Below are 13,606 nucleotides of genomic sequence, written 5' to 3'. Positions count from 1 at the left end.
ATAAAGTGGTCCATAATACTCCTTTTGATCTCTGTAGTATATGTGGTGATGTCCTTTCTCTCTCTCTCTCTCTCTCTCTTTTTTAATTTTGTAATATTTATTTCTGAGAGAGAGAGAGAGAGAGACAGATTGGACCAGCATGGGAGGGGCACAGAGAGAGGGAAACACAGAATCTGAACCAGGCTCCAGGCTCTGAACTGTCAGCACAGACCCTGATGCTTGGCTCGAACTTGTGAACTGCGAGATCATGAACCAAGCTGAAGTCAGGTGCCCAAACCACTGAGTCACCAAGGCGCCCCTGGTGTCACCTCTCTTAATCTTGATATTGATAATTTCTCTTTTCCTGATCAGTATGACTGGAGGCTTCTCACTTTTATAAATCTAAAAGAACCAGCTTGTGGCCTTTACTGATTTTCTCTGTCTTTTCCATTTTTATTTCATTGATCTCTGCTTTGATTTTGATTTTTTTTTTTACTTAGTTTTAATTTGCTCTTTTTCTAGTTTCTTAAAATGTAAATTGAGATTACTGATTTGAGACCCTTTTTTTCCACTCTAGGCATTTTATGATACAAATATTTCCTAAGTAACATCTCAAAAACTATGGTATTTTGTATTTACATTTTCAGCTGGGTCCAAAATACATTCTACCTTCCCTTTTGATTTCTTCTTTGATCCGTTGGTTATTTACAGTTGTGTTCTTTAGCTTCAAGTATTTGTGGATTACTCAGATACTGTTCTGTTACTGAATTCTACTTTAATTTCAGGCAACATGTTTTAGAACTTGATTTCTTTAAAAATGTCTTGATAGGGGCGCCTGGGTGGCTTAGTCGGTTAAGCGTCCGACTTTCGCTTAGGTCATGATCTCGCGGTTCGTGGGTTCGAGCCCCGCGTCGGGCTCTGTGCTGACTGCCAGCTCAGAGCCTGGAGCCTGTTTCAGAGTCTGTGACTCCCTCTCTCTCTGACCCTCCCCTGCTCACACTCTCTCTCTCCTAGAAATAAATAAAAAAATATTTAAAAAAAAATAAATAAAAAAATAAAAATGTCTTGATAGTTCTGAATATGTTTTAACTTGATACATGTTCCATTTACACTTGAAAACAATATATATTCTGCTGTTGTTGGATTGAATGTTCTAAAATTGTTGTTATAAAATTGTTGTTCTAAAAATGTCAATTAGGACAAGTTGCTTGATAGTGTTAAAGACTTTCATATCCTTGCTGAATTGCTGTCTGCTTGTTTTTATCAATATTGAGATGGAGTGCTGAAGTTCCTGATTGTAATTATGGGTTTGTCTATTTCTTTTGCAGTTCTATCAGATTTTGTGTCATGTATTTTGAAGCTCTGTTATTAGGTGATACGCATTCAGGGTTAATCTTTACTCTTGATAAATTTATTTTCACCATTAGGAAATGATTTAAATTTATTTATTTTTGAGAGAGTGTGTGTGTGTGTGTTCAGGGGAGGGACAGAGAGAGGAAGAGAGAGAGAATTCTAAGGAGGCTCCATACTGTCAGTGCAGAGCCCCACTTGGGGCTTGAATTCATGAACGGTGACATCATGACCTGAGCTGAAATCAAGAGACACTTAACTGACAAGGCCACCTAGTCACCCTGTGAAATGATCTCTTTATGTCTGGTAATACTTTTTGTTTTGGAGATTGGTCTCTTAATGAAAATGGATGATGTACATTTTTTTTTCTTTGTCACTATGCTATTTTTATTATATCCCTAGAACTTATTTATCTTACAACTGGAAGTTTATACCTTTTGACCACTTTCACCCATTTCCCCCACCTCTTGCCTCTAGTGACCGCCATTCTTTGTTTTTGTGTGTGTTTTTTTAAATTTTTTACCTATAACTGAAAACATAGAGTATTTGTCTTTCCCTGTCTTACTTCACTGAATACCTTCATGTTCTATCTATGTTGTAGCAAAAGGCAAGATTTTCTTTTTCTTTGTGTGTGTATGTGTGTTTGTGTGTGGCTGAATAATATTCCATTGTGTACATGTGTGTAGTGTGTATACGTGTGTGTATGCATGTATACATACACACATATTAAATGTTCTTTATCCATTCATCCATTGGAACAACTTAAGTCATTTCTATGTCTTATCTACTATAAATACTATAGTGAGCAAGGGGGTGCATATATCCCTTTGAGGAATTGATTTCATTTCCTTCAGATATATACCTAGAGGTGGAATTGCTAGATCATATGGTAGTTCTATTTTTAATTAAAAACATTTTTTAAAATGTTTATTTGTTTTTGAGAGAGAGAGAGATACCGTGTGAGTGAGGGAAGGGACAGAGAGAGAGGGAAACACAGAATCCGAAGCAGGCTCCAGGCTCTGAGCTGTAAGCACAGAGCCCCACGCAGGGCTTAAGATCACGAACCTCGAGATCATGACCTGAGCCAAAGTCAGACACTTAACCGACTGAGCTAGCCAGGCACCCCTATCTATTTCTTTTTGAAAATTACATTCTAACAGGTGTGAGGTGATATCTCATTGTGTTTTTGATTTGTATTTCACTGATGATTAGTGATGTTGAATACCTTTTCATTTACCTATTGGCCATCTGTATGTCTTTGGAAAAATGTCTATTCAGATATTCTGTCCATTTTTTAATTGGATTGTTTGTTGTTTGCTATTGAGTTGTATGAGTTATTTATATAGTTTGGATATTAACCCTTTATCAGATACATAGTTTGCAGATATTTTATCCATTCTGAGGGGTGCCTTTTCATTTTGTTGATGCTTTCCTTTGCTATGCAGAAGCCTTTGTATATGGCTGTTGAGTTTCCCCAATACCATTTATTGAAGAGATTACCCTTTTCATATTGTATATTTCGGGCTCTTTCATTGTAAATTAGTTGACCATTTACGTGGTGGTTTATTTCTGGGCTCTCAGTTCTGTTCCATTGATCTAGGTGTCTGTTTTTATGCAAATATTGTACCGTTTTGATTATTTTAGTTTTGTAATACAATTTGAAATCAAGGAGTGTGTCACCAGGTTTGTTCGTGTTTCTCCTGATTGCTTTGGCTGTTTGAGGTCCTTTGTGGTTCCATACAAATTTCAGGATTGTTTTTTGTATTTTTGTGAAAAATGCCATTGGAAGTTTGATAGGGATTCCATTGAATCTTTAGATTGCTTTGGATAGTATGGACATTTTAACTTTTAATTCTTCCAATCCATGAGTATGGAATCTTTCTATTTATTTTTGTTTTCTTAGATTTCTTAATCAGGGTCCTGTTTTTTTTAGTGTACAGATCTTTCACTTCCTTGGTTAATTTTATTCTTAAGTATCTTTCTTTTTGATGGAGTTGTAAATGGCTTTTTAAAAAATAGTTTATTGTCAAGTTTTTTTGTTTCCAAGGTTTTTTTCTTTTTTTTTTTAAGTAAGCTTTACACCCAATGTAGGGCTTGAATTTGTGACCCCAAGATCGAGTCACATAATCTACTGATTGAGCCAGCTAGGCACCCCTGGGTTTGCTTTCTAAATTTCTCTTTCTCTTGGTTCATTGTTATTGTGTAGAAATGCAGCTGTATTTTGTATATTGATTTTGTATCCTGAGACGTTGCTGAGTTTATTAGTTTTAACAGTTTTTTGGTGGAGTCATTAGGATTTCCTATGTTATCTGCAAGTAGAGACAGCTTTGTTTTCCTTTCAGGTTTAGATGGCTTTTTATTTCTTCTTGCCTAATTGCTCTGGCTAGGACTTCTAGTACTGTGTTGTATGAAAGTGACGAGTGGACATCTTGTCTTCCTCATCTTAGAGGAAAATCTTCCAACTTTTCACCATCGAGTATGATGTATGATGTCAGCTGTGGGCTTGTCATATATGGCCTTTATTATGTGGAGGTACATTTCCTCTATACCCAGTTGTTTGGTAGTTTTTATTATGAGTGGATGTTCAGTTTTGTCAAATGCTTTTTTTTTAATATCTATTGAGATGATCATGTGATTTTTATCCTTCATTTTGTTACTGTGGTGAATCACATTGATTTGTGGATGGTGGACCATATTTGCATGCTTGAAATAAATTCTACTTAATCATGACTATGATCCTTTTAATGTATTGTTGACCTTGGTTTGCTCCTATTTTGTTGAGGATTTTTGCATCTATGTTCTTTAGGGATATTGTCCTATAATTTTCTTCCCTTGCAGTGTGCCCTTGTCTTTTTTTTTTAATGTCAGAGTAACACTGGTCTTGTAAAATGAATTCAGAAGTATTCCCTCTTCTCTTAAATGGAAGTGTCTGAGAAGAGTTGGTAATTATTCTTTAAATGTTTGGTAGAGTGGGTGCCTGGGTGGCTCAGTCGATTGAGCATCTGACTTCGGCTCAGGTCATGATCTCAGAGTTTGTGGGTTTGAGCCCCATAGTGGGCTCTGTGTTGACAGCTGGGAGCTTGGAGCCTGCTTCGGATTCTCTGTCTCCTTGTATCTCTGCCCCTCCTCCCTTACACACTGCCTCTTTCTCAAAAATAAATAAACACTTAAAAAAAAATGTTTGGTAGAATTCACCAGTGAGGCCATCTGGTCCTGGACTTTTCTCCTTGAGACATGTTTGAATACTGACTCTGTCTCCTTACTCGAAATTGTTCTGTTCAGATGAAGACCAATAAGTAGTCATTTAGATGATGTATATTTAATGTCATTATTGATTTAGTTAAGTTTGAGCCTGTCTTGCTATTTATTTTCTATTTGGCCTGTTTTTAGTACTCTCTTCTTTTTTTCTTTCTTGGTATTGAATAAATTTGATTCTTTTAAAAACCTCCTTTATTGATTTATTAGCCATAATCTCTTTATCAATTAAGTGATTGCTTTATGATTTATAATAAACATCTTTATCTTACCAGAGCTACTGTTAGGTGATATACCACTTACACCACTTCTCTTACTGTATGACAACTTTGTACAAGTGTACTTCCATTTCTCCCCTCAGTCTTTATAGTTTTCTGGTCATACTTTTGCTTATACATGTTTTTTGCTTAAGCAGTTTTTTAAAAAATTATTATATATTATGATACATTATTTTGTTTAAGCAGGGTTTTTTTTGCAGGTTTTTTTTTTTTTTTTTTTTTAAATTAGAGAGCGAGCGAGCAAGAGCAAGCAGGGAAGGGGCAGATAGAGGGAGGGCACAGAATCCAAAGCAAGCTCCAGGCTCTGAGCTGTCAGCACAGTGCTTGACAAGGAGCTCGAACCTGTGATTTTGGAGATCCTGAGCTGAGTGAAGTTGACATTTAACTGACCGAGCCATCCAGGCACCCCTGAGCAGTTATTTTTTGAGGATTTTTAAGTAATAATAAGAAAGGATGTATCATTTCCCATTGCTCCTCATTTCTTTGTAGAGATAGTTATTTCTATCTACCTAGTATCATTTCATTTCTGCCTGAAGGACTTCTTTAATGTTTATTTGTAATGATGAAGGTGTGTAGTGATGAATTCTTCACACTTCTGTTTGTGTGAAAAGTCTTTATTTTGCCCCTTTTTGGATAGATTCTTGGCTTTGTTTAGAATTCTAGGTTTATGGCTTTTTCCCTTTGTCCTTAAAACATTTTACTCCCCCTGTCTTTTTGCTTGCTTGCTTGCTTGCTTTCTTTCTTTCTTTCTTTCTTTCTTTTAAAGATTTTATTTTTAATCTCTACACCCAACATGGGGCTCAAACCCCTGTGTCAAGAATCACATGTTTCATTGACTGAGCCAGCTAGGTGCCCCTTGCTGCATTATTTCTGATAAATCTGCTATCATCTTTACTGTGCATGTAACATTTTTCTTTAAGCTGTTTTTAAGATCTTCTCTTCATCTGCTTTTGAGCAGTTGTTCCGTGGTGTAGTTTTCTTGGTGTTTGGGGTTCATTGAGTTTCTTAGCTTGCTTGGGTTTACATTTTCAGTAATTTTGGTAATTTTTTCCTACTTCTTTCTCCCCTCCTGTTTTGGAATTTCATTTACTAGTATATGAGAGTATTAATATTAGATTGGCGTATTGGGAAAGTATTATTAGTATATTAGAAAGTTTCTTGGCTTGGAAAGACTGACATTCTTTTCGTTTTGGGGGATTCTTTTTTCTCTGTTTTATCTTGGGTGGTTTCTATTGTCTTCAAGTTCACTAGTATTCAGCTTTATGCAATCTGCCATTAATCTTATCTAGTTTATTTTTCATCTCAAATGTTTTTATTTAGTTAATTTGGGTATAAAATTATATGCATGTCTTTTTTTTTTTTTTTTAACTTCTTGAACACATGGAATACAGTTAAAGTAACTTGATGTACTTCCGTGCTCATTCTAACCTCTCTTTCAATTCTGGGTCAGTTTTAATCAGTTGATTATTTTCCTTATCCTAGGTTGTTTTCCTGCTTCTTTCTATGCTGACCAATCTTGGGATAGGTGATACTGTGAATTTGACCTTCTTAACTTCTGGATATTTTTGTATTCCTGTAAATTCTTAAGCTTTATTCTGGGATGCAATTAAATTAAAGTTTGAGCATTTTAAGTCTTGTTTTTATGATTTCTTGATAGATCTGTCTGGGGCTAATTACTATTTTTATGAGGCAAAATTTTTCTGAGTATTCTGCCCAATGAATGCCCTGCAAATTATGAGGACTTTTTTTTTTTTAAGTTCAGCTCTTGGGAACAGATGCTATTCTCAGTCTTATGTGAGCATCTGGTACTGTTCTCTTAAATTCTTTCACATAGTTCTTTCACTTGTCTTAGGAAGTTTCCTTATGATCATAAAGAAGGGAGCTTTCCCCAGTACCTGGAATTCTCTCAGTGTGTGTATCTTTCTTTCGTGCTTTGAATTCTAATTATCTTGGTTTCCCTGGACTGTCAGCTGATAATCTCAGTTTATGGATTCCATTGGCTCTGGCTGACCTGATTCCGTTTCTTCCTTACCGTGGCCTGGAAACTCTTAAGTCAGGAAGCTGGAATAGTCCGAACACACCTTTTGTGTGCCATCTGTTAGGAATTCTGTACCTCATGTCCATACTTGCTTGAAACAAACAAAAAACCCACAAAAACTCCCTAAGTTTCCAAGGCATTGTACATCAGATGTTGATAAGAGGTTCTCTGAAACAAATGAGACTGAAAATTGGCTTTAATCAAAGAAATTTCCTCCCCATTTTTTACTTTTTTGCATTTAGAGAAGAAATTTACTATCAATTGATGATTGAAAAATACTTGATTGTGTTTCTCCGATCTGGATATATTAATGTTTTTACAAAGAAAATTAGATTAAAATATCCTAAATCAGAAACATAAAGAATATTCGATGGGCATAAATGGTAATATGCAAAGGACAGAAGCAAATACCATATGTTCAGTAAGTAACTTAAAAATGGTACAGATGAACTTTGAACTGACATGAATGAAAATCTGAACATGTGGAGTCCTTGTGAATTGTAAACTGCTTATAAAAAATTTGTTTTGATACCTGAATATATTTTTGAGGGTTTGATATGCAAAGTTAGTAATTCTATATATATGACATTAGATTTTTTTTATTCTTTAATTTGTATATAGTCTTTAGTTTATATTCTTTAATTTGAGTCTTACTGATTTGAAAAATTAATTTGACATAATTGAAATACTTTATCTTTGTGTATTTATGAAGCAGTGATTTACGGAGCAGATTATTCACATAAATGTTACTGATTAATTTGCTTACTAAAATAAACTGTTTCAAATACTGTGAGCTGCCTCTGCATTAACATTTATTTTTTTATTAAGGATTTTATTTCATCTAAACAATTTTATGTGGTTTATAGGCCTGCGTAAAATGTGGAATAGAATGATTAGTGATAAAACAGACAACTGACTAAAGGAAGCGTTACCAGGTTCTAGAAATAAGATGATTAAAGCTCTCAGGCATTGACTTTGGTTCTTAGATTTCCTGACAGCTAAAGTGAAAAGAGAAGCATGTTGGTTTAAGTTTTCAGTGTCTTAAAAAAGAAAGCATACTTTATTTATGTCTGTATAATCCAAATGATTTTTTTTTTTTTTTGTATTTCTGTGAATAGCAGCATCATCCTTCAAGTTACTAAAACACGAAACTTTGATTTTTGACAGTGTGGTAGAAAAAGATAAATAGATGTAAAGGTAGCCCATAGACACCTCAAAGTCTAACTGTCCCCACCTACATAAATGTATTTTTGTCTACAACAGAGTCTTCTTTAATTCTTGTTATCCCTCTCTGGCACTTTACATTTCAGCAGTATTGAATCAGAAATCACTTTCTGTGATTCTTGTACCTTTGTTAATGATATTTGTTGTATCATACCTTCCTGTCACTCTTACACCGGAAAGCTTCTGCTCTTCTTTTACGGTTCATAGGTTTGGTGAAGGCTTCCCCATCAGATGGGCATAGGAACTTTTCCTACACTGTGCTGTTTACTTCTAGTAATTTGGTTATTTTATTACAATGTACTCATTTTATGACTTTATTAACCTTCCTGAGGGCAGAGGTGTGTCTCTTTGTCTTCCTGTCCCTAGACTTAGCATAGTGCCTGGCATAAAATAGGTGTTCAGTAAATATTCTGTAGTTCAAGAATGAATGTGTTAGGTATGTGAACAAAGTTGCTTTTTTGTGAACAATTTTCTTTCAATTGACGGTGGTAGAAAAAATATTTAAAGGCAGTATCCTGATTAGAAAGAGACTTTGGTTTTTCCCCATTGATGGAGAAAAATTGAGAGTTTTCCCCCTCATTTCAGAAACATGACAGAGATGTTCACTCTCAACACAGTTGTTCAACATAGTACTGGAAGTCTTAGCCTCAGCAATTAGACAACAAAGAGAAATAAAAGACATACAGATTGGAAAGGGAGAAGTCAGACTTCCACTCTTTGCAGATGACATGATACGTGTTTCTACATGGACAACCTGAAAGACTCCACCAAAAAGCTGCTAGAACTGGTATGTGAATTCAGGAAAGTTGCTGGATATAAAATCAACATTCAGAAATCAGTTGCATTTCTATACACCAATAATGAAGTAGCAGAAAGAGAAATTAAGGAATTGATCCCATTTTCAATTGCACCAAACACCGTAAGATACCTAGACATAAAAGTAACCAAAGAGGTAAAAGATCTGTGTGCTGAAAATTATAGAAAGCTTATGAAAAAAATTGAAGAAAACACAAAGAAATGGAAAAACATTCCATACTTATGGAATGGAAGAGCAAATATTATTAAAATGTCTATACTACCCGGGGTGCCTGGAGGGCTCATTTGGTTAAGTGCCGGATTTCGGCTCAGGTCATGATTTTGTGGTTCATGGGTTTGAGCCCCGAGTTGGGCTTTGTGCTGACAGCTCAGAGCCTGGAGCCTATGTCTCCCTCTCTCTCTGCCCCTCCCTTGCTCACACTTTGTCTTTCTCTTTCTCTCTCTCTCAAAAATAATCATTTTTTTTTTTTAATTTATTTCTAGGAGAGAGAGAGAGACAGTGTGAGCAGGGGAGGGTCAGAGAGAGAGGGAGTCACAGACTGAAACAGGCTGCAGGCTCTGAGCTGGCAGTCAGCACAGAGCCCGACGCAGGGCTCGAACCTATGAACCGCGAGATCATGACCTAAGCGAAAGTCGGACGCTCAACCGACTAAGCCACCCAGGCGCCCCTCAAAAATAAACATTTTTTAAAAACTACCCAAAGCAATCTATGCATTCAATACAATCCCTATCAAAATATACCAGCATTCCTCACAGAGCTAGAATAAACAATCTTAAAATTTGTGTGGAACCAAAAAAGACCTTGAATAGCCAAAGTAATATTGAAAAAGAAAACCAAACCTGGAGGCATCACAGTTCCGGACTTCAAGCTGTATTACAAAGCTGTAATCATCAAGACAGTTGATGGTACTGACACAAAAACAGACACACAGGTAACTGGAACAGAATAGAAAACCCAGAAATGGACCGACCCGCAAATGTATGGCTAACTAATCTTCAACAAAGTAGGAAAGAGTATCCAATGAAAAAAAGTCTCTTCACCAGATGGTGCTAGACAGTGACATACAGAAGAATGAACCTGGACTACTTTTTTACACCATACAAAAAAATAAATTCCAGTGGATGAGAGACCTGAGTGTAAGACAAGAAACCATCAAAATCCTAGAGGAGAAAACAGGCAACAACCTATTTGAACTCAGCTGCAGCAACTTCTTACTAGACATGTATCCAGTGGCAAGGGAAATAAAAACGAAAATGAACTTTTGGGACCTCCTCAAGATAAAAAGCTTCTGCACAGCCAAGGAAATAATCAACAAAACTAAACGGCAACCAACGGAATTGGAAATTTGCAAATGACGTATCAGATAAAGGGTTAGTATCCAGAATCTAAGAACTTACCAAACTCAATACCCAAAAAACAAACAACCCAGTGAAGAAATGGGCAAGAGACAAGAACACTTCTGCAAAGAATACATCCAGGTGGCTGACAGACACATGGAAAGATGCTCATCAGATCATCATAGAAATACAAATCAAAACCACAATGATATACAAACTTACACTTGACAGGATGGCTAAAATTAACAACTCGGGAAACAGCAGATGTTGGTGAGGATGTCGAGAAAGGGAAACCCTTTTGCACTGTTGGTGGGAATGCAAATTGATGCAGCTACTCTGGAGAACACTATGGAGTTTCCCCCAAAAATATAAAATAGAGCTACCTTATGACCGAGCAATTGTTCTTCTAGGTATTTATCTGAAGGACATAAAAATGCTGATTCAAAGGGGCACATGCATCCCTTTGTTTATAGCAGCACTATCAACGATAGCCAAATTATGGAAAGAGCCAAAATGTCCATTGATTGATGAATAGATAAAGAAGATGTGATGTGGGGTGTGTGTGTGTGTGTACACGCATATGTAACTTTTCAGTTAAAGTGCTCTGTTTTGTTTTTATTTTTACATACATACCTACATACATACAAAGGAATACCACTTGGTGATCAAAAAGAATGAAATCTTCCCATTTGCAGCAAGGTAAGTGGAAGTAGAATGTATTCTGCTGAGTGAAATGTCAGAGAAAGGCAAATATATGATTTCACTCATATGTGAAATTTAAGAAATAAGATAGAGGAAGGGAAGGAAAAAGCAGATAAAAAGAGAGGGAAGCAAACCATAAGAGACTCTTAAAGACAGAGAACAAACAGGGTTGCTGGAGGGGAAGTAGGAGGGGGATGGGTTAAATGGGTGATGGGCATTAAGGAGGGCACTTGTTGGGATAAGCACTGGGTGTTATATGTAAGTGATGAATTGCTGGATTCTACTCCTGAAACCAGTATTACATTGTATGCTAACTAACTTGAATTTAAATAAGTAAATTTTTTAAAAATTTAAAAAATGACACCCTGCAAAAAAGAAAGAAAAGAGACCTTGGGTTGTCTTTAGTACCTGTGCAGAAAAATTGGTTCAGAATCTAAAGTCTGTATAACGTTAAAAATAAAAACAACACACAGCACTTTAACTGAAAAATGTTGGTGGCATTATGGCAGAAGTTATCAGATAATCTTCCCTCATTATTAAAAGAAATTTTCATGACTTCTGTCTGGTAGCCCAACAGTATGTTAACATTAAAGTGTATTTTCTCACCTGCATTTAATAGAATATATTGATCTGTAGATACCAGAGAGAAGATGAGTGAATATAGCCCATAACATCAAGCTTGTGGCCCTAATTTGTCTTCGCAGCCACAGGAGACTAATACAGATTTCTTAGTGTCTTGACCTTTTGCTCTTCCATATGAATTTGGGAATCAGCTTGTTAAATCCCTAACTGATGTTTGTTAGGACTTTTTTTCATTGGATGGACTTGAATCTATAGGTTTAGTTTAGAAGAGATTAACATTGGTATGGTATCTATTCTTCCTATTCCAAGGAGCCTCCATTTATTTAGCCTCTTTTTAAAGACTTGCACATCTTTTTTATAGTCAAGAACAGTTACATTAAAAAAGGAGGTTAAATTTTAGAAGGAGGACTTCTATTAAAGAAGGTGCTCATGTGACCACTTCATTAAATGGCAGTTTAGATAAAGATGAAGAAGAAAGAATGCTTATCTGCATAAAAAGTGATATATAGATCACTACTTTATAAAGAATCAATTAAAAATAGTTCTAACTCTTCATGATAAAATGGAAAGAAATAAGGAAATCTATATTATATCAGGATAGGAAAGCCCACTTTCAAAACTTATACCAGAGTTAAAAATTGTCACAGAATTGATTAATTTGCCTATTTCAAATATTTTGTATTTCTAATAATAAAACCCTTCTTTAGCAGAATTAAAAGATGAACACCAAACTATGAAACAGTTGCAGCATGTTTAAGAGAGTTAATTTCTGGACTGTAAAATGTTCATGAAATTTGGAAAAGATTGTGCTGTGTGTTATCGAGATATGTTAAAAACAGACCTCGGTGTGCTTGCTCCCTCCTCCACTGCTGCCTCGTCCTGCTGCTGCTGCTCCTGATGCTTGTGTGCTGGTTTGCTGAGCCACCAGGTCTCTCTTTTGTGAAGCCGTAGCAAAGGAGACTCAGGAGCTTACTGTGGCTGAGGAAAAGCCCAAGGAAGGAGTTAAGACTGAGGACAGTGATCATATTAATTGGAAGGTGACAGGGCAGGATGGTTCGGTGGTACAGTTTAAGATTAAGAAGCATGCACTTAGTAAACTAATGAAAGCCTATTGTGAATGGCAAGGTTTGTCAATAAGACAGATTAGATTCTGATTTGATGGGCAGCCAGTCAATAAAGCAGACAAGCCTGCACAGTTGGAAATGGAGGATGAAGATACAGTTGATGTGTTCCAGCAGCAGACAGCAAGTGTCTACTAAAAAGAAAACCTGCTACCTTACTCCAGAACTCTGTTCTTCCAGACCAAGACATTCTCAATTAGAAAACCGCAATTTGGTTCTATCACATTCTGACTACTACAGTATAATTTTCTCTTTTCTTTCATTTTGTATGTGTATGTGCATGAGCATATTGTACTTTTTTAATTAAATGGCCAATGGTTTGTTTTGATTGACATCAAATGAAGATGGGATGGGGAGGGGCGCCTGGGTGGCTCAGTCAGTTAAGCTTCTGACTTCGGCTCAGGTCATGATCTCATGGTTGGTGGATTCGGGCCCCATGTTGGGCTCTGTGCTGACAGCTAGCTCAGAGCCTGGAGCCTGTCTTCGGATTCTGTGTCTCCCTCTCTCTCTGACCCTCCCCTGCTCATGCTGTTTTTATCTTTCTCTCAGAAATAGATAAAATAGTAAAAAAATTAAAAAAAAAAAAAAGATGGGATGGGGAAAAATGCTGGTTCTTTGAAAATACCCTTTCTCCACTAGTGGCATGTTCATTCAGCTCTTTTTTTTTTTTTTTTTTTAATTTTTTAACATTTTATTTATTTCTGAGAGAGGGAGAGAGAGAGAGACAGCATGAGCAGGGGAGGGTCAGAGAGAGAGGGAGACACAGAATCTGAAACAGGCTCCAGGCTCCAAGCTAGCTGTCAGCACAGATCCCAACACGGGGCTCGAACCCACGAACCATGAGATCATGACCTGAGCTGAAGTCAGTCACCCAACTGACTGAGCCACCAGGTGCCCCCATTCAGCTCTTATCTTTATGTTCC

The 13,606-nt window shown here is 36.4% G+C and overlaps 2 protein-coding genes across 9 annotated transcripts in view; both read left to right on the top strand.

Moving 5' to 3' along the window:
- Positions 1–13,606, top strand: part of RALGAPA1 (Ral GTPase activating protein catalytic subunit alpha 1) — a 259,277-nt gene that overhangs the window by 7,030 nt on the left and 238,641 nt on the right. The gene's annotated exons all lie outside the window — the stretch shown is intronic.
- LOC120248598 (small ubiquitin-related modifier 2-like) lies at positions 10,953–12,821 on the top strand. The gene is made up of 3 exons (XM_039256985.1): positions 10,953–10,977; positions 12,508–12,687; positions 12,745–12,821. The coding sequence occupies exons 1-3, from the start codon at positions 10,953–10,955 to the stop codon at positions 12,819–12,821; spliced, it is 282 nt and encodes a 93-aa protein (XP_039112916.1).

Source organism: Hyaena hyaena, unplaced genomic scaffold (genome assembly GCF_003009895.1).
Source record: "Hyaena hyaena isolate Hyena2069 unplaced genomic scaffold, ASM300989v1 scaffold_599, whole genome shotgun sequence".
NCBI lineage: Eukaryota > Metazoa > Chordata > Mammalia > Carnivora > Hyaenidae > Hyaena > Hyaena hyaena.
Note: the sequence above shows the minus strand (reverse complement) of the source record. Positions and strands in the feature narration are given on the sequence as shown.

What these genes read in the sequence shown, in the direction of transcription:
- LOC120248598 (XM_039256985.1), top strand. Translation starts at nt 10,953, where the DNA reads ATGAAATCTTCCCATTTGCAGCAAG. An exon ending in ATCTTCCCATTTGCAGCAAG is followed by an intron (nt 10,978 to 12,507) that starts GTAAGTGGAAGT and finishes TCTTTTGTGAAG; the next exon opens with CCGTAGCAAAGGAGACTCAG. An exon ending in AGCCTATTGTGAATGGCAAG is followed by an intron (nt 12,688 to 12,744) that starts GTTTGTCAATAA and finishes TCAATAAAGCAG; the next exon opens with ACAAGCCTGCACAGTTGGAA.